Genomic DNA, 20582 nt, shown 5'->3' on the forward strand with positions numbered 1-20582 from the left:
AGACTACTCTTGCAAGAGTTGTCTTACCAATTTCCCCCATCCCCCAAATCCCTATGATGTGAACATCCTTCGATACTATTGCTAAAAGTGACATTAATTCTCCCACTCGAGAATCTATTCCTACTAAACCTTTGGTATTTTTTGGGAATGCATAACTTAATTTATGTGATATCACTTCCACAACATATTGGATAAATTTTGACTCATGCCTATAAAGAAGAGAGACAAACAAGCAAAGCAATTGAATCACCCATAATTCCTTCCACCTCCCAAAAGAAAGCAGATATTAAATGTTAAGTTTCATTGTAAATTACAGTCAAATTCAAGCAAGTCCCACGTTGAGAAGTAGGGAACTAAGTAAAGGCAAAAGCTTATAGACTAGGGTCGTAATCCCATATCACCAAAAACATAGTAATGTGTTCCCTCAAATAGATAAATAAATAACACTACAATAAAATGTATTTTTAGCGACGAAAATTAGTGAGGAAATATTTTTCGTCGCTAAAAATACAGCTTTAGTGACGAAATATGCATTTCATCACTAATAATGAAAAAAATTTATAACATTTAGTAACGAAAAATAAATTTCATCGCTATTGTAATCTGAAAAATGGGCGCTAGCGGGGGAAATTAGTATTGAGTTACTGTTAGAACCATATAGATATAAACAATGCTATTTTTAGTAGGGGTAGAACCAGAATTTAAGTTCGGGGGCAAGAATAAAAGACATAGTTTGACATAATATTGATTCAAAAAATGTTAATTAATATAAGTATAAATATTAGAGCATATAAAAATATTACTATCTTGATTCCCCAAAAAATAAAAATATAAAATTTTTCACATAAAATAAACTATGTATAAATTGTAATTTATTTTTAATGGCATAGTATTACTTAAAAGGTGTAAACAAAAATAATCAGTAAATATTGATAAAAATAATAACTTAAAAGAGAAATCCACATATATGAAATGCAAATAAATAATTTAAGTACTTAAGAGTACCTAAACATTTTCAAGATATTCGATACATGCATTGATTTATTTGAAGAATTTGAACAATACTTAATTCATTTCCAATTATTACAGGTACATGTGTATGAAACTCTTGAATAAGGTGTTGTGGTATAATAATAATAATAAGAAGAAGAAGAAGAAGAAGAAGAAGATACGATATTATTTTTTATTTATTTTTTATTTTATAATCGATTGTTTTCATCCATGTCCTGTAAAGAATGAAAATTTGGTTACTGAAATTTGAGTCAATGTGAAAATACGTTGTAAATCTTTTTAAATTTGAATGAATTCCAAGTTGAAAAGTAGAAAAGTAAAGAGATGCAATTTCTTGTGTAAAAATGGTAATCCCACACCAAAAATAAGATAGTAATGAGCTAATTAAATGTGGTATGTTAATGAAGATGGCTAGTTAATACATATAATAGAAATTATTCTTCTAAAAAACAAACAAACAAACAAAAAACAAAAAAAACAAAAAAAAAAAAAGGAAAAAAACGAAAAGAAATTATTTCATCAACATAAATAACCCATCATGTAAAGACCATCCTAAGAGATTGGCAACTTTTGTCAAAGCAGCTCTCCATGTCTGAACTTTCTCTATATTATCCTTCAAATGTTCTTCATGTTCAACAAATGCCTGTGCATAAGTTTCTATTTGTTTTCGAACATCACATGGATACACTTCATAAAAAATGGGTAGAATTATTAGCCCTATCTTTTTTCTGCATTTCATGATCTTTACAAGTTCATCTAAACACCATGTTGATGATGCATATTTTTTTGAAAGAATGACAACAACAAATAATGATTCTTCTATGGCTTTCAAAAGATCAAGAGATATAGTTTTTCCTCTCTCGAGATTTTCATCATCCCTGAAATTGAAGATTCTATTTTGCTTCAAAGCAATGTAGAGATATCTATAAAACTCTTACGAGTATCATCACCTCTAAAACTGAGAAAGACATCGTACTTTCACTTAAGGTTGGCAAAAGCGGAAGAAGATGGGTTTTTTGTATCCATGAAGGGAAATCTAGGTTCAGTAGTAAATCTTGAATCACAATACAACAAAATTTCATTCAATTAGATTTCAAGAAGAATAAAGAAATAAGAGAGAAAAAGAAAACAATTTAGAAATTAATAAAATAGTGAAAGGAGAGGAAATAAAAGAGAAAATGTGCGTGGCAAGAGAGAACTTACAGATTATGCAGTAGAGTCCGTGAGGCATATGTGAAACTCCCATTGTGCAATTTCTATTTAAACTAAACTAAGTCAAGTCTAATAACTCCTTTTATTTTTTATTTTTTTAGGAGTGGTATTTATTACAGCTGTTTCAAGTTGCGATTTCAATTGCTTTTTCGCATGTGTGTAAAGGTGTGTGCATTATATTGTTTACAACAAGTTTTTGCCATTTTTTTAAAGATTAGGTGTGCAAGTGGCAATGGACCTTTTTTTATTTTATTTTATTTTCTTAGAGTTGAGAGTTGAACTTGAGAGTTAAGAGTTAGACTTGTGTGTGTGTGTATATATATACACCTCATCATCCTATTATGCAATTCCTACCTCACAAATACAATCTAAAGTCATTTTTCTATACATATAAATTTAGGTCTAAGTTTCTATTATGTGACACATTCCTCAACTTTTCACCTTAGCAAAATTTTAAATGTATGTCCAAGTATTAATTCATTGTCATGTTTTAAATGGATAAGTGCATTTATTTTGATATATTACTTAATCATAGGTGATGCAATAATTATTGATTTATGTAAAAGGAGTTTATATGATTATTTTTATAAAATTTATATCAAATACAATTGATTTGGAATATATGTAAATATATGAGTCTTAATGCTAAGAGAATAGAAAAGTAAAATGATAAAAAAAAAAAAAAATGTTTTGGTATTCCTTGGATGCTTGATGGAAAGGATGGAAAAATGAAAGAATAGGAAATGTGATTTTAGAGAATTTTCTTATTAAACCCACTGCCACCACCGACCAGGAAAAGCCATGTTCATCTCTAATTGGAGCCAAATTAGTGTCTATTCAATCCTATCATAAGGTTTGGGTTGATTTTAGTTTTCTTTTTTAACCCAAAATTTAAAAGTTGAAGAGAGCTTGCTGTAAAGATATCAATTTCTAAGCTATTGCAAATTAAGTGTCTATTATATTCGGACCTTTTATTTATTCATTTATTTATTTATTTTATTTCGATAGTTACATTGGAGGCTGGGAGGATTTAAAACTAGGAGATGCTAGATGAGCTATAAAATCCTTGGTTAAACTCTAAACATTAATAATTTAGAACGATGTAATATTGTTGTGTAGTTTTTTTTTTATCGAGGTTTTTTTTTTTTTTTTTGAAAAAAAATCAAGAGTTGTGAATTGTGTTATAATAGTATAATTTATAATATATATAAAATCAAAGAAGTTTAACATTTTGTTGCTTCATAATATGAGGCCTCACCATTTTAAACATCATTCTTCTAATATATGTTTTCTAATTGAATTTAGATTCTATTATATATTTCTTCTAAAAAAAAGAATTCTAATATATATTTAAACCCTCCATTAGAATACTCCCACATCATATTTTATTTAAATTGTACAATAAATAGTTCCATATATGAATACAAACATAATAAATGCCTATTAATAACTACTATAATTATCAATTTATATTTAAGACAAAGATTAAAAAAAAGTTATATTTTGTTTAAATTTCTTGTGTGATGCACAAGTTGTTCACTAGTTATTTTAGTATTTAAAGAAATTAAATTTATATCCCATTCATTTAAAGGCACCGCATGGCAGCAAAATCCTGACATTTAAAAAAAAAAATTCTTTTTTTGCAAATTAAAAAATATAATATAAAAAAATGCCATGAGACTGCACCACTATTTGTTGGCTAGTGGTTGAAAATGTTGAGAAAGGACGCTCTTTTTCGGGGATTATGTATATGCAACCTGAGTAAAAAAAGAGAAAAAGGCAAAGAACAAATAACACTGAGATTTATGTGATTTAGTAACGTGCCTACATTCATAGGAGAAGTCATAAGTGATTGCACTATTAAAATTAGAGCTGCAACAAATTTATATTATTTGAATTTAAGTATCCTAACCAACTGATTTCACTAGGAAAATTAGTGCTGCAACAAATTTATATTATTCGAATTTAAGTATCCTAGCCTACTTGTTGACGCTCCTTTCACTTTGCTACCTCGCACCCCACGAGGCCCCTAAACTAGAGACCATTATTACTGTCTTATTCAAAATATGAGCCACCGTCTCTAGGCATTCTTGTCCTCCTTCAAGATCTTGAATGCATGAATCCAATTTCTCATACTGGTTTTGTACAGTCTTGAGGATTCCATCATAATTGCTTATCTTGTGACCAAGATTGCAATGCAACATTTATCTTTGAAATTGCAAGGTAACAGATAGAGCAGGATCTTTTTCTAGGTAACAGATAGGTAACAGATAGTGCAGGATCTTTGAAATTGACCAAGATTGCAATACAGCAGGATCCTTTTCTAGGCAATACAACAATTATTTTTGCATTTATCTAACCCCATTAGTCAAAGATTCCAAATTAACCAAAGTACTAAAACAATTAGACAATATAATTGAAATGCAACAAAGTCAGAAGAGAACTCTGAAGAACATACCATTTCATAAGAAGAAGAAGAAAGTGAACTCTGACAAAGAAAGCTAAAGTAAATAAGCCAAAATTAGTTAAAAAAGTTACAGTCAAACATCTTCATGAGCAACTTTTAGGCAATGTCGAGAACATAATTGTATGATTTAAGCCTGTCAATTCCAACTACCATTTACATATATTGGTAGAATATGTCCATAAAGAAGTTTTTGGAATAGAAAGAGAGTGGAAGTATTAAGGATTTTCATGGTTCTGATGGCCTATGCTTATGATGGAAATCCCTTAACGAGCTACATCTTTTTTGTTCTAAATTGTATGATATAAAAAATCCAATGAAGGTTATAAATAGGTTTACATTAGATCCATTTGACAACCTTAACATCATGGTAGCTAATGGTATTACAAAACAACAATATTCTTTAAAACCATGGTGTAGTCTATTTTTGATATAGGTCTTCATCGTATTACATCAAACACAGAAGTATCATTCAATCAAAATAAATCCAAAGAAAAACAAAACGACAGATGCATTAGGAATGAGACCACAAAAAAAAAGCATGCTCATCTTTCAGAGACACTGCTCGCAGTTGCTTGAGTCACAACTCACAAACAGAGAGAGAGCAAAGAGTGTCAAACCACTGGAGTGTGCAGATGTTGAGTGACTGAGGCCAACATACTCAACAAAGAAAAGATTAGTTCATAATAGACAAAGAAAATTGAACATAAGAGAACAGAAAGGGAGGGAGAGAGAGAGGTTTGCTTTGTTATCGTTGATGGAGCAAGTTGAAATGTGTAGAGAATGACAAGATAAGGATGCTTTGCTTTGTGAGTTTTCTGCAAGGGGCAAACATTTTGCCAAAATGTATTCTGTTGACCAATAAGTTTGTTTCTGGATCATCTGTGTCTTCTATCCTACCAAACACAAGAAAATGTGAAAAAAAAAAAAATTTCCATCAAAACAAACAGAACATAAATAAGAATTCGGCACTAAATAACCCAAAAAATAAAGAAGGTTCAATCAAACAACCAAATCATGTTTATATGGTTGATTTGCATTAACTTTCCTTATACTTTTTTCCTGATACAAGTTTATCAAAACTGGTAATAAAAGAGGGTTGTTCATAACTAGAAAAATAAATAAATAAATAAAGCAAAAAAAAAAAAAAACAGGATAGCTATAATTTATTCCTAAAACAATATTAGAGACAACAAATTTCACAACTTTTTTCATAAAGGTAAAACTTAAGTGCATCACATTATGTTTCCTAGTTAAATTCAAGCACTTGGTTGCGTTGAGAAATAAAATACAAACAGTGCAATTTTTTCCAAGGACAATTGATTCAATGCATGAATCATTGAAAAAAACTAAAGTTATATATTATGGTGACCCCAAGTATAATGTGGAAACTTAATTTACGGAATGTTGTAAAATTGTTGTGAATTTTTGTTGTATCCCAAGCTTTATAGTTGCACATACCAAACGGTTGGTATTTCAATCAGATAAGAGCACTAAAAGTTGAACTTAAAATTATAGCATCTTAATTTACTATAATGTCTAACTTGCATGTGTTTGCATGTCTCTATGCAAATATAATTTTCACTAGGTTTTTGTGCCAATTTAGATTGAAGGCTTCATGTCATAAATTTATTAAGCTAGAGATCTGTGTTCGCTTACAAGAGGTGTGAAGCAGCCGACAGAGTTCTATGCTGCTTTTGAATCTGCCAATAGTTCATTGGCAGTTTTAATATAAGATGTCAATCCCCCAAGATAGCTTGAATAAAGCCAAACAACTTGGAGCATAATTGCAGTTAGAAGGAATGAAAAGACAAGTAGCTAATTTAAAATTAATCAAGCACATGAAGAACCATGGTTAAGATCCTCTTCAAAAACCCAAAAACAGAACAAACTAAAAAAAACAGATGAAAAGACAAAACTCTTTTTAAGGAGGAAAAAGAAGATTCTCAATTAAGTCATGCATGAGGCATTGGACCATTGGTGTTACACGCAGGAAACAAAATAAATAAAATTTTGCCATTTCCAGTTTGCCCCTTTTAACTAAAAGGATTTGTTTTTTTTTTTGAATATTCTGTGGGACCTTCTTATTAGCAATAAAAACCTGTTGGCATGTTTAATCTCAATCTGTAAATCAATATCAAAAACTTCTTTATCCTTAATATTTGCTAGTTCTATGAATTACCTTACACCCCAAATCCCAAACAATTTCTTACAAAACCAAACAGTCCCAAAAATTTCTCTCCAACGAAATGAGCCAACTAAACTCCAAAACCCAAATCCAGCCACAACACAATAATCAACTTAAGCTGATATACTCTGAAGAATTAGAGTTCCCTTAAGAAATTAAAATAGGAAAATATGAACTGTTACACCCCGAATACTTATCATACTTCACCTATATACAAAAAATGAAAACAAAGTCATCTCAAATTGCAAGAGTAACCCTCAGATTGCATATCAGCAGTTCCTTGCAAAGTACTTATCATACATAAGTCCACAAGTACTACTAAGAGAACAAAATTTCTATTGTTAATCCACTGTCACTCAAGAAGGCTTAATGCATACATAATGAAGCCCTTTAATTTCTCGGAGAACATATCACAACTATATATGATTCCTGTAGTCAATGATAGAATTTGGATCATCTGTGTTGATATATTAAATATGTTGTATGTCATGTTTATAAAAATCAACTCTAATGTTTATTTGCACAAATAAGTTATTAGATTTTCTTTCATACATTTTATCAAACACAAATGCACAGTTCTTATAAGTCCATAAGAGAGGTTAATAATTAACAGTTCAACTATGGAAAATTTTATTAATTTGTTATCAACACATGGAAAGTGACACCAAATTAATTGAAATAGGAACACATATATAGTCAAGTTCAAATGATTAGAACATAAATATATATACAGGAGGCCCTTTTTCAATTTGGCTCAGGCATTTTGTCAAACACTTTTGAGGGTGATGGGATTGCCTCTCTTAACATGCAATGAGGAAGTATCAAAAGGTACTAATTTTTGTAGGTAAGATTCCGGGGGTTATTTGTAAGCTAGACATTGAGAAAGCCTATGATCATGTGAATTGGAAGGCTCTTCTAGATTTGTTGAAGAGAATGGGATTTGGGGTGAGATGGTGTAGGTGGATCCGTGCATGTATATCTACAGTAATTCTCTGTCTTGTTTAATGGGTCTCCAACTGACTTTTTTGGGAGTTCGAGGGGGTTGAGACAAGGGGACCCGCTATCTCCTATGTTGTTCCTAGTTATGATGGAGATCTTCAGTAAGATGATGAAAAGAGTTGATCTACAGTAATTCTCTATCTTGTTTAATGGGTCTCCAACTAACTTTTTTAGGAGTTCGAGGGGTTGAGACAAGGGGACGTGCTATCTCCTATGTTGTTCCTGGTTATGATGGAGGTCTTTAGTAAGATGATGAAAACAGTTGAAGGGGCTGGTTTACTTCGAGGTTTTAAGGCTGATGGTAGACGGGGTGAAGGGGTATGTGTCTTACATCTTTTGCTTGCGGATGATACGATTCTATTTTGCAATGCAAATGAGGAGCAGATTCTACATGTTTGGAGGGTTCTTCTTTGTTTCCAGTTCGTGACAAGTTTAAAGGTTAATGCTTTGAAGAGCGAGATGGTTCCCATTTGGGAGGTTCCAAATGTCCATATCTTGGCAGAGATTTTGGGTTGCTGGATTGGATCTTTGCCTATGACTTATCTTGGTATGCCATTGAGGGCGTCCCACAAGTCCCCTACTATTAGGAATCCTATTTTGGAGAAAATTGAGCGTAAGTTGGCTGGGTGGAAGAAGATGTATTTGTCAAAAGGTGGAAGACTGGCGTTGCTGAAGAGTACATTATTTATTCTTCCTACTTACTTTTTATCTCTTTTTACTATCCTATGCGTGTGACCAATAAAATTGAGAGGTTGCAACGGGATTTCTTGTAGGGGGATTCCAAGACACATTTGGTGGGATGGGACAAGGTGTGTGCACCTCTGGAAAATGGTGGGTTAGGAGTAAGGAAATTAACTACTCTTAATAAAACCCTACTAGAGAAATGGTTACGGCGGTTTGGGGTTGAGGAGACAAGGCTTTGGAGAAGGGTTGTAGCTCTAAAATTTGGGGAAGAATGGGAGAGGGGAGAGGGGAGAGGGGAGGGGGGGGGGGGGGAGAGGATGCACCTCCAGGCTAGATAGAGGGGTACATGGGTGTGGTTTGTGGAGAAGTATCCGAATGGGTTGGGAGGTTTTCAGCAAAAATATTCGGTTTGAGGTAGGGGTGGGGGATAAAGTGAAGCTTTGGACAGATCAATGGTGTGGGGAGTCTCCACTTCAATTGACCTTTTTGGGTGTGTATGGGATTGCTTTCAATAAAGAGGCATCAATGGCTTCTTCTCTTGAATGGTTGGGGACAGAGGAACAAAAAAGCTGGGATGTTCATTTCATTCGGAGACCAAATGATTGGGAAATGGGTGGTGTGGATGAATTTCTCCGTACTTTGGGTTCTAATTTACCTCATACTGAGAATGGAGATCGTATGCGATGGAACTTGATGAAGAATGGGGGATTTTGACATCTGATCGTTTTACAATAAGTTAAGAAGTCCCTTGCCTATATCTTTCCTTGGAAAGGTGTTTGGAAGGTTAAGGCTCCTCGGCGAGTTTCTTTCTTTGTATAGACTGCTGTATGGGATAAGATCTTTACAGGTGACAATTTGAGGGGTAGAGGGATGGATTTTGTTGATTGGTGCATTATGTGTTGTTGTAATGGGGAGACGGTGGATCATTTGTTACTTCATTGTGATAAGACTTACCGGTTGTGGAGTTTGGTTTTTAGATCTTTTGGGATTTCATGGATCTTGCCAAGATCGGTTGTGGATACTCTCTTTGGTTGGTGGAATTGGCCTGGAAAGCATTCGTCTAGCATTTGGAATTTAGCTCCATTGTGCTTAATGTGGCGTCTTTGGAGGGAACGAAATTGGAGGACGTTTGAGGACATGGAAAGTTCTGACAATCAGCATAGGCTTCTTTCAGTGGCTCACTTTTTGACTGGTCTAGGGATTGGGGACTCACCACTAGTGATTCCTCCCTATGTTCCTTAGTTCTCTCCTTTGTAATTAGTATCTTTTCTTTCTTTCTTTATTTCTTTTTTATCTTCTATCTCTGTAATTTTTTCTTTGCTTATGTTTTTCTGCATAAGGTAGTGTTCTTGAATATTCATCTTTATTACTTATAAAAAAAAAAAAAAAAGGTTTTCCCACTAATCATGCTGAGTTCTCACCCAACAACAAACGGGTGCTTTTGTCTTAGCCTTCTATTAAACTTTGCTGTAAGCTCTCTATTTACTTTTTGAAAAGAGTAGATGAAAGGAATGGGCATAGATTTGAGAAAAAATGTCCACATTTGCAGGCAGAAGAATAAAATCAAAGTCAAAACTCAAATGATATGATTTATATACATGGACAGATTTAAATCTCAAAAATAGCATGCTAAGAATTAGAATCCTTCCAAAAGCAACCCAAAGTTTTTGAACTTCGAAGTTCAAAATTGAGTTTTACATTGATAAGTTGAATTGTGTAGTAATATTTTATTTTTCATTTTTTAAGGGACAAATCATAGTGATCGTCATTAGAAGAAGGGAAGAATAGAAAGAGTGAGAGGAGGAGGGTGTCAACCATAGGGAGTTTGAAGAAGAAGAAAGAACAGAGAGAGTATCATTAATCGAGTATGGACTACTGAAATATATTACAGCTTGGATAAGTCCAGGACACCATTTTTGTCACAACTTGATGAAATGGTCTGCAATTTTTAGAAAGCGTTCTTTTTATTTTTTCTCAATGAACTTGAAGGGCTTTTAGTAAACCCAAAGATTCAAAGTTCCATCCACAACACATGGGATTTTAGGACCATCTTGTAGCCAGGGAGTGGATTAATCTAGGATACTACTTTAATAAATAATAAATAAGTTGTGAAAAAAAAATCATCAACAATAATAAAAGAAGGGAACCGATAATGAACTATGCAAGATCAATTTTGAAGTTGAGCTACAGCCTATTTAAAGTTTAGAAGGGTCTATGTAGCAAGGGCTGCACTAAAAAGGTAATTTTTAAAGTTTAAATAAAAAAATAAAGTACAAGTATTTGCCAAAGAAATGGGGGAAAAAACACACACACAAACAAAGCAAAACAAACATATAGCAACCAGTAAGACCTGTAATAGAAAGAAAGATGATGACTTACCAATCCTGGACCACCTTCAATGGAATCAACCATGCAATCAGAGTTACGATGACCAATTCATCCTTTATATATGTTTGATTCCTCTTCAAATGTGGTATGTCATTAGAGCTACTTTCACCACTAGGTCCAGCCTCATCGCATTCGTCATGGCTTCGCATAATTTTAGTACCTTCTGTTACCAACATTGAATTGTCCAAATCATGTTGAGCATCTGCGACCTCATAAGAAGTGATGCAACTGCTGTTGCTGGAATGAGCCAGTCCTCTGATATCTTCCATGTCTTGCTTGTATACCATTTGAAACCCACATTTCTCAAACTCCAAGTTTTGAGTCCCAAGAAAATTCAAATCTAACTTCCAACTGAATGGATTCATTCAATTTGACTCAATACTGCTCTCACATTCTCATCAAAAAATTCAGGACGAAAATAAAGTAGCCAAAGGTGATGTGATGAAATCTAAACACAATTAATGCTAAATTTTGCCAGCTCTCCTACACCATCTTCAATGTAACAAATAATATGAGAGTTTTCAAAGAAACTGTAATTTTTTGGATAAAGATCGAGGGGTGAAAAAATAGCAAAAGCAACCATTCCTATCCACTTATTACATGAATGATTAGGCATTTGTATAATCACATTTTGTTTCCAAGGAGTAACTTGTGCTTTTACTATATTCCCCATACTTTAATGGCTAAACCATTCCATAATTTCACTTCCAGGAATAAAAGTACTAATGGTTGCCTTTTTAGGTTCCTTGTAGATTCCTTGCAACATACAAACCATGACATTTAGAATTTAATTATACATACATACATAATAAATACCTACACACACACACACACACACACACACACACACATATATATATAGAGAGAGAGAGAGAGAGACCTAAGAAGCTTTATATAGCATTCGAAAGAACATCCTTCCTTGATTGTCAGCCAATTCAAAACAATCGAAGAGATAAAGAAATAATGAGTTTGATTCGTCTAGTATTAATGTTTTTGGTAATATTTCCAATAAGGTACAACCTTCTGCAAAAACACTCCTGGTGCTCGATGGAAGCTGTGGCAATGAATATAGTCTTGTGTAATTCTTCAAAAGAATAATCCTCAATTTAGATAGTTGAATGATGCTTTTAGAAAGGCAATCAAAACTATTTTCACTTAGATTTAAATCTTCTAAAGAGGATAAGCAACCAATATCATTAGGGATTGTCTGAAGATCACAATTACTTAGATTCCATCTCATTAAAGAGCACAAATTTGGCAGGTAAGGCAAAACAAGCTCACAGGATTTGGGTTTCTTCTAGGCAGTGGCAATTTACAACCCATAAGAGACAGTACTTTGAGATTTCTTAAACGAAAAATCGAGATAGGTGGCTTTCTTAAAGCAATCCCACTCAAATCAAGCTCTTCTAGACTTACAACATTCCACAAGTTCTCCGGCAAATTGTCAAGTTTTGAGCATCCAGCCACATTGAGTTCTTTATTTAAGCAACTTGAAGTTACAAATGTTGCTAGGAAGACACACAAGATATTTGCAATCCCTTAAATGCAATGCAGCAAGGTTAGTCAAATGCTCGACTAAAGAGGGAAGTTTTGTAATAGCGGTGCCATCTAAGTGAAGTTTTAACAAGCATTCCATGTTTCCCATAAATTTTGGAGTTCTCTTAATTTTGGAACAATTGGAAAGATTAAGAATCTCTAGAGATTCCATTTCAAACTTTCTTGGAAGACTTCTAAGGTTTTTGCAACCTTCTAGATCAAGAAGAGTAAGCCTTTTATGAACCACAACAAATGGGTGAACCTCAATTAATCTTATACAACCTTTAACAACTAATTTCTCAAGATTGGGAACTCCGGTCAAGTCAGGGGTTGTAATGAGGCTTATTAAGGAATTGTTCAACTCGATGAACTTTAATTTGTCCAAGTACAGTTAAAATCCCAAAAACAAAAGGTAGAATAATTAGGCTCCACAAACCTTACAATTTATTAAAAGTAAAAAACAAAGTACACGGGTATTAAATAACAATCTTAACTTTTTTCCTTTCCAAAGTCGTTCAACTTTGCTATGACACATGTGAAGTTCAACAAGCTTATCCAGTTGAAAACTTAATGGCAAAGATTTTGAAGGATACTCAATCCAATCAAGAAATCTTAAGCCATTAGGAAGTTCATTAGGGCCATGCAGAAGGTGAACACCATAAATTATAAGCAATTCAAGGTTGGGCATCTTTGAAAAGGCATCAGGGTTCCAATATGCTTTTTAAGATTTACGCAGTTCACCCAATTCAGTCACCATACGAAGATCTAGGACTAGGCCTTTAATAGATTTTTCTCCCTAATAATCAAGGAAAAAGGATGGGTGAGTGCTAGATATATGAATACTAGAGTTATTCAAATTTTAACTTTGTTGAATAACAAGATAAGGTGTATGCTCGAGTTCTATAAATGATCTCTTACCATATTTTTCATGAAAACATTGTGAACGTCTTCATATAACCACAATTTGCTCCACTATCTAGGTTCTTGAGGAAAATCTCGACGAACTATGGCTTGACCCATTATTTGTAGTAATTCATGCATCCAAAGTTTATTTTCATATTCTTTTAGGAGAGACTTTTCAATGAGAATCCTTAATCCAATGTCAGGGTGAAGGCCAAGACACTCAAGTATTTTCACTACATAGTCTTTATTCTTCATGTTAAAGAAACATGCAATATGTATAAATACTTCCTTCTCCGTATCCTCAAGTCCATCAAAACCAATTTGAAGTGTTTTGTTAATTTCTTTTTCAGGAAATTGCTTGAGCATAACTAATGCACTAACCAATTCCTTTGTACTTCTATTAATCAAAAAAGAGCCCAAAACCTCAATAGCTAGAGGAAGGCCTTTAGCATAATTTACAAATTGTATAGACAACTCTAGATAATCTTTGGCCGGATGATTATTGTTAAAAGCATTCAAACTAAAAAGCTGAAGAGCATCATCGTTACTCAATCCTTTAGCCCCATATATTCCATATACCTTTAGCCTTGTCAACAAATGCTTATCTCTCGTTGTGATGATAACTCTACTACCTGGACCAAACCAATTAGGCTCCCTAGCCAACTTTTCTAATTGATCGAATTGATGTACATCATCAAGAACAAGAAGAATCCTTTTGTTATATAACCTATTCTTGATCCTAAGAACTTTATCATTAACATCTTGTGGGTGAGGTATACTAGATTTTTTAGATTCTTCACTAATGTTAATGTTAGTGATAAAACTACAATCTTCAAATTCCTTAGCAAACATTTGATAATCAACTCTAGCAAGAGTTGTCTTTCCAATTTCCCCATCCCCCAAACCCCGATAATGCAAACATCATTTGATCCTCTAGCTAAAAGAGGCAATAGGTCCTCCACTCGAGAATATATTCCTACTAAATCTTTGGTACCTTTCAGGAATGCGTAACTTAATTTGTTTAATATCATTTTCACAATATCTTGGATAAATTCTAACTCATGCCTGCAAAGAAGAGAAATCAAGTAATATGAGTGAACCACCCATAAGACACTCTTATGAATAACCCTCAAATCCTAGAAAATTCTTACTGAGAAGTAGAGAACTAAGTAAAATAATTCCTACATGAGTAGTTATCCCATATCACAACAAATAGAGTAATGAGTTACAGTTAGAGCCATACATACAAACAATAATATTAAGGTTTGATAGCTAATACCTTTGGTTCAACAGGAACCTAAGATGGAGGTGGTCTGCCCATATGGAGGAATAACAAGGTTGAAAGACATTCTATTTGAAATATACAAACATGTATAGTGTGAGTTTCTTTGAACGCTGAAATATTCATGATATATTTGGGATTAAAAAAAAAATCATTGTGTGAATTGGAAATTTGTTTCTTGTTTAAGTATATGTGATTGTGGTCTGTATTTGATAGATTTTAGTCAGTGTTATACAAAGGTGTAGACATGGAGTTTTCTAAGTTACATGAAGTATCATTGCCTTGTGTGGATATTCTAGTCTATTTTTTGTATGAATGCACATTTGCTATTCTAGAATTACAACAAACTAGCATCAAAGCTTTAGTTTTTAACCTAATCCAATGCAAGAGAAGATATCATTTAGTAAGTAAACAGATTGTTTAACGCAAGTCCACACTAGCTTACTTTATAAAAGTTAGTTATCTTATTTGTATCAAGCTTCATTAAGGTGGTGCTGTTGTTGTTGTAGAGAATGAAAATTTGTTTGATGGAATTTGAGTCAATGTGAAAATTTGTTGTAAACTATTTTATTTTATTTTTTATTTTTTATTTTTTATTTTATACAAGATAAAATTTTTACTCTAACCTAATCTAAGTGTATATGTGTGTGAAGTTCCCTCCTGGAGACTTGAACCCTAACCCTTGCCCCCCCACACTCCACAAACATTTATACTTGTAGAGTGACCACCGCACTAAGGGTGCACGGTGGTGTAAACTATTTTAAATTTGAATGAATCTCACATTGAAAACTTAAGGAGATACAATAACTCCTATGTAAAAATGGTAATCCCACAAATAAAAGAAGATAGTAATGAGCTACAATCAAAGACTTACGGTTGTATTATTATAGTTTTAATAAAAATACATGTCAAGGTAATCCCACATCTGAAACAGCTGCCCCTCTTTACCCAAAAAGAAAAAAGAAAAAAAGAAGAGGAAGAAACAGCTGCCCCTTTGTGTTGCATTATTATATCCAATATTCATGTCAAAGAAATCATCACACAACCAGAAATGGATGTTGTTGCTATCATGTCAAATGCATTAGAATCACATCCTAACTACAAGTTACAAAACAAATCCGGTATATGTCAATTAAACCATACTTTAATATATTTAGTGGAAATAATTTACCTATCCTGTAAAGAAAATCAAGCGAGATTGGCCACTTCTGTCTAAGTAGCTTTCCAGGTGTGAACTTTATCTATATTCTTTTTGAAATTTTTTTCATGTTCAATGAAGGCTTCTGCATAACTTCCCATCAGTTTGCGTACCTCAGATGGATCTACATCATAAAAAATGGGCAAAACTATTAGCCCTATCTTTTTTCTGCATTCCATGATCTTTACAAGTTCATCAAAAGACCATGTTGAGGATGCATAGTTTCTTGAGAGAATGACAATAGCAAACAATGATTCTTCTATTGCTTTTAAAAGCTCAAGTGAAATAGGTTTTCCTCTCTTAACATTTTCCTTATCCCTAAAGGTGATGACGCCCTCCTGTTTCAAAGCAGTGTGTAGATGGTCTGTAAAACTCTTGCGAGTGTCCTCACCTCTGAAACTTAGAAAGACGTGGTATTTCCATTGATGGCTTGAAGAAGATGGGTTACTTGTATCCATGGAAGTCAATCTAAGTATACAAGTAAATCTTGAATCAAAAAATAAATAAGCATCAATGAGAAAAAAAAAAAAAAATGATTTAGAAGTAAGTGAGAACTTACAGATTTTGGAAAATTGCAGTCCTTGAAGCTCTTATCATGCAATTGCTACTTAAAATAAATGAGCACCGTTCTATGTCTCGGACTCTGTCAACTTCCATTTTCAGTCGAAGTCAATAACTTTTTTTAAAAAGTAGGTACGCAAGTGGGCCTTTTTTTAAAAAAAAAAATACGTAGGTTGATATAGACTTAACTTCCAAAATATATGAAACCCTCCCCTGGAATGCAACGGCGTCTAATGTTTTTTTTTATTCCGAGTTCTCTACTCCCATGGACCAAAGGTGAGACCCACTTTGCTTCCTACAAAGTTGAATTACATGCAAATGTGATCAAAATGAAGGTGAAATGAGAGGTACTATTAGCATTAAAAAAAAAATTAGTAAAATTTTAAGCCTCACTATCACTAAGCTATTAGCAGCACTTTCCTAACTCTCATTCTCTCTCTCTCTCTCTCTCTCTCTCTCTCTCTCAACCAAAACCTTCACAATCAAAAGTAATGCCCTAACTTTCTCCCACAGCAAATTCGGATCAAACTCGTAACAATATCAAGACAACCAAACAGAACCTTAGAATAAAAATTAGCATTATAAAAAAAAATTAAAAAATTTTTTTTAAAAAAATTAAAAAAAAAAAATTAAAAAGAAGCAAAATTTTAAGCCTCACTATCACTAACTATTAGCAGCACTTTCACACAACTTTCCTAACTCTCATTCTCTCTCTCAAGAAACCAAACCTTCACAATCAAAAGCAATGCCCCAACTTTCTCCCACAGCAAATTCGGATCAAACTCTTAACAATTTAAAACAACCAAACAGCATCTAAGAATCAAAATTAGCTGGCCCACACTTCCGTACCTGATTTCGATCGAAGACGAAAAGCTGCCTGAATCGCCGATCGAGATCTTCGAACAAAAATGTTTGAGAGAGTCCGTACACGGCTTCGAAATCGGAACGGTGAAGTCGTGCGTTTAGGGACGAGTTGAAGAAGAGAAAATAGATCGATTTGGTGAAATCCTTAAAATAATTTAGAAATGTGAGAAACGATGTTGAAGAAATGATCTGAAAAAGACTGTGTTTAAATTTTACCTGTGGGGAATGGATTGAGGAGAATAGGGTTTCGAAGGAGTGTGGATTTGGAGGAAGGGTTTTGATTTTTTGAGCTCCCATTGCTTGTGTGCTGGAAAAAGGAAGAAGCTTGGTAGTGGAAATGGAAAATGGAATTACCGGGAAATGTTGCTAGGAAGACACGCAAGATTTTTGCAATCTCTCAAATGCAATGAAGCAAGGTTAGATAAATGTTCAACTGAAGATGGAAGTTTTGTAATAGCAATTCCATCTAAGTGAAGTTTTGATAAGCGTTTCATATTTCCAATAAACTCTGGAATTCTCTTAATTTTTGAACAGCCAAAAAGAATAAGAATCTCAAGAGACTCCATTTCAAACTTACTTGGAAGACTATTAAGATTTCTGCAACCTTTTAGATTAAGATGAGTAAGCTTTTTATGAACTACAATAGATGGGTGAACTTCACTTAAATTTTTACAACCTTTAACATCTAATTTCTCAAGATTTAGGACTCCATTGAAGTTAGGGGTTGCAATGAGGTCGAAGGAGTCTTCCAATTTGATGGACTTCAAATTGCCAAAATGCTGTTAAAAGTCAAAAATAGTAAATAAAAACAAATAGATTAGGTTCCAAAAAGATTAGAATTTATAACCTTTTATTAAACGAATAAGAGTACTTAAATAAAAATGTTACCTTTATTCCTTTCCAAAGTAGAACAATTTTGCTATGGCACATGCAAAGTTCAACATGTGTCATCTGATTGGTAACTTGATGGCAAAGATTTTGAAGAATATCCACTCCAATCAAGATATCTTAAGCCATTAGAAAGATGTTTTGGACCATATGGAAGGTGAACACCATGAATTATAAGTAACTTAAGGTTAGGAAACTTTGAAAAGGCATCAAGGTTCCAATGTGCCTTTATAGATTTGTGTAGTTCACCCAATTCAAGCAATGGAGGAAGCTTAAGGACTATGCCTTGAATTATTTATGTTCCTTAAAAGTCAAGAAAAATATATGGGTGAATAACAAGATATATGGTTTTTTTATAGGTGAATTGCAAGATATTTGGTTACTAGAATGGTTCAAACTTTAATTTTGTTAAGTTATGTTATAAGGTATATGCTAAGTTCTCTAAATGATCTCTTACCGTGATTTTCATCAAGCCATTCAGTGGGTAAATTGCAAGATATATGATTACTAGAATGGTTCAAATTTTAAATTTGTTAAATAATGTGATAAGGTATATGCTCAAGTTCTCTAAATGACCACTTACCGCATTTTTTGTCAACACATTGTGAATGTCCTTATATAGCCACAATCTGCTCCACTTCCCAGGTTCTTGAGGATCATCTTGGCAAACTATGTCTTGTCCCATTTTTTGTAGTAATTCATATATCCAAAATTTATTTTCAAAATCTTTCAAGAGAGACTTTTCAATAAGAACACTTAATCCAATTTTAGGGTGAAGACCAAGACAATCTAGTATTTCTACTACATAATTTGTCTTTCATATTGAAGAAACATGCTATATGTAGAAATATTTCTTTTTCCACTCTTTGTAGTCCATCAAAACTTATTTCAAGTATTTTGTTTATTTCTTCTGCAGGAAAATCTTTGAGCCTATCTAACACACTTTGCCATTCCTCATTACTTTTATTGAACAAAAAAGAACCCAAAACCTTAATAGCTAGAGGAAGGCCTTAGGCATAATTTACAAACTGTTTAGACAAATTTAAATAATCTTTGGTTGGATGATCTTTGTTAAAAGAATTCAAACTAAAAAGATGAAGAGCATCATCATCATTCAATCCTTTAACTTCATATATTTCAAATACTTTATTTCTTATCAGCAAATGCATATCTCTTTTTGTGACAATAACTCTACTACCTAGACCAAACCAATTAAGCTCCCAAGCTAAGTTTTCTAACTGGTTGAATTGATTTACACCATCAAGAACAAGAAAAATCCTTTTATGACATAACCTATTCTTGATCGTGAGAACTCTGTCATCGACATCTTGTATATTCACACTTCTTTCACTCAAAATTTCACAAATAAGTTTTTGTTGTGATGAAAGTAAACCGTTTTTTCGAGATTCTTCTTCAATATTAGTAATAAAACCACCACCTTCAAAATTATTAAAAATCATCCTATAGACAACTCTAGTAAGAGTTGTCTTACCGATTCCCCCCACCCCCCAAACCCTTATGATGCGAATATCATTCAATCCTATAGCCAAAAGCGACATCAGTTCATCCACTCGAGAATCTATTCCTACTAAACCTCTGGTATCTCTTGGGATTGCATAACTTAATTTGTGCAATATCACTTCTACAACATCTTGGATAAATTCTGACTCATGCCTGTAAAGAAGAGAGACAATCAAACAATGCAACTAAATCACCCATATTACCCTCCGCCTCCCAAAAGAAATATGATATTTAGTGCTAAGTTTCAATGTAAATTATCCTCAAATTCTAGCAAATCTCACACTGAGAAGTAGAGAATTAAGTAAATGAAATAACTCATACACAGGGGTATACTAATCCCATATCACTAAGAATAGAGTAATGAGTTATAGGTGAAGTCATATAAACAATGCTATTAAGTTTGACAAAATATTGATTCAAAAAATGTTAATTAATATAATTATTAAAATAAATTAACATATTCCTATTTTGATTCTCAAAATTAAATTAAAAAATATATAAACAGAAGTTTAATTTTCACATAAATATAACTTAAGTATAAATTTTAATTAATTTTCAAAGCATAGTATTAATTGCAAGATATTATCAAAAATCAATATATATATATATATATATATTTTTTTTTTATTTATTCATCAACAGAATAGTTTAAGAAGAGAAATCCAAATATAAGGAAAGTAAACAAAAAATTAAACTACTTAAGAGCATTAGTATTGGAAAATTGCAATGCTATTCTATTTTACAATTCTAAAAACCACTTTATCATTTATACCATCTTATTTTACAATACCTCCACATCCCAAACTTCTATTTTTATCAAAATATTATTTTTTTTTCTAACTGAAACTTTTGCTTTCGTAGGCTTTCCAACAGTCTTTTTTTT

The 20582-nt window shown here is 32.8% G+C and overlaps 1 protein-coding gene across 9 annotated transcripts; it reads right to left on the minus strand.

Annotated features, from left to right (window-relative positions):
• Positions 1 to 5052: 5052 nt before the first annotated feature.
• LOC126720557 (uncharacterized) lies at positions 5053 to 18065 on the minus strand. 9 transcript variants are annotated; one of them, XR_007653493.1, is made up of 7 exons: positions 17507 to 18065; positions 17276 to 17434; positions 16616 to 16721; positions 16425 to 16508; positions 15839 to 16333; positions 10938 to 14735; positions 5053 to 5583 (listed from the first exon to the last, which is right to left on the minus strand). XR_007653493.1 is itself a non-coding variant. In XM_050423154.1 (7 exons), the coding sequence occupies exons 1-5, from the start codon at positions 17585 to 17587 to the stop codon at positions 15880 to 15882; spliced, it is 909 nt and encodes a 302-aa protein (XP_050279111.1). In that variant the 5' UTR covers positions 17588 to 18065; the 3' UTR covers positions 5053 to 5583; positions 10938 to 14735; positions 15839 to 15879. The 9 variants fall into 9 exon arrangements, 6 of the variants coding, with proteins under 6 accessions (XP_050279111.1, XP_050279108.1, XP_050279110.1 ...); XR_007653495.1 differs by having other exon boundaries at positions 15839 to 16351; XR_007653494.1 differs by having other exon boundaries at positions 15839 to 15989; positions 16257 to 16333; positions 16425 to 16721.
• Positions 18066 to 20582: the final 2517 nt, after the last annotated feature.

This window comes from Quercus robur, chromosome 4 (assembly GCF_932294415.1).
Source record: "Quercus robur chromosome 4, dhQueRobu3.1, whole genome shotgun sequence".
Classification (NCBI taxonomy): domain Eukaryota; kingdom Viridiplantae; phylum Streptophyta; class Magnoliopsida; order Fagales; family Fagaceae; genus Quercus; species Quercus robur.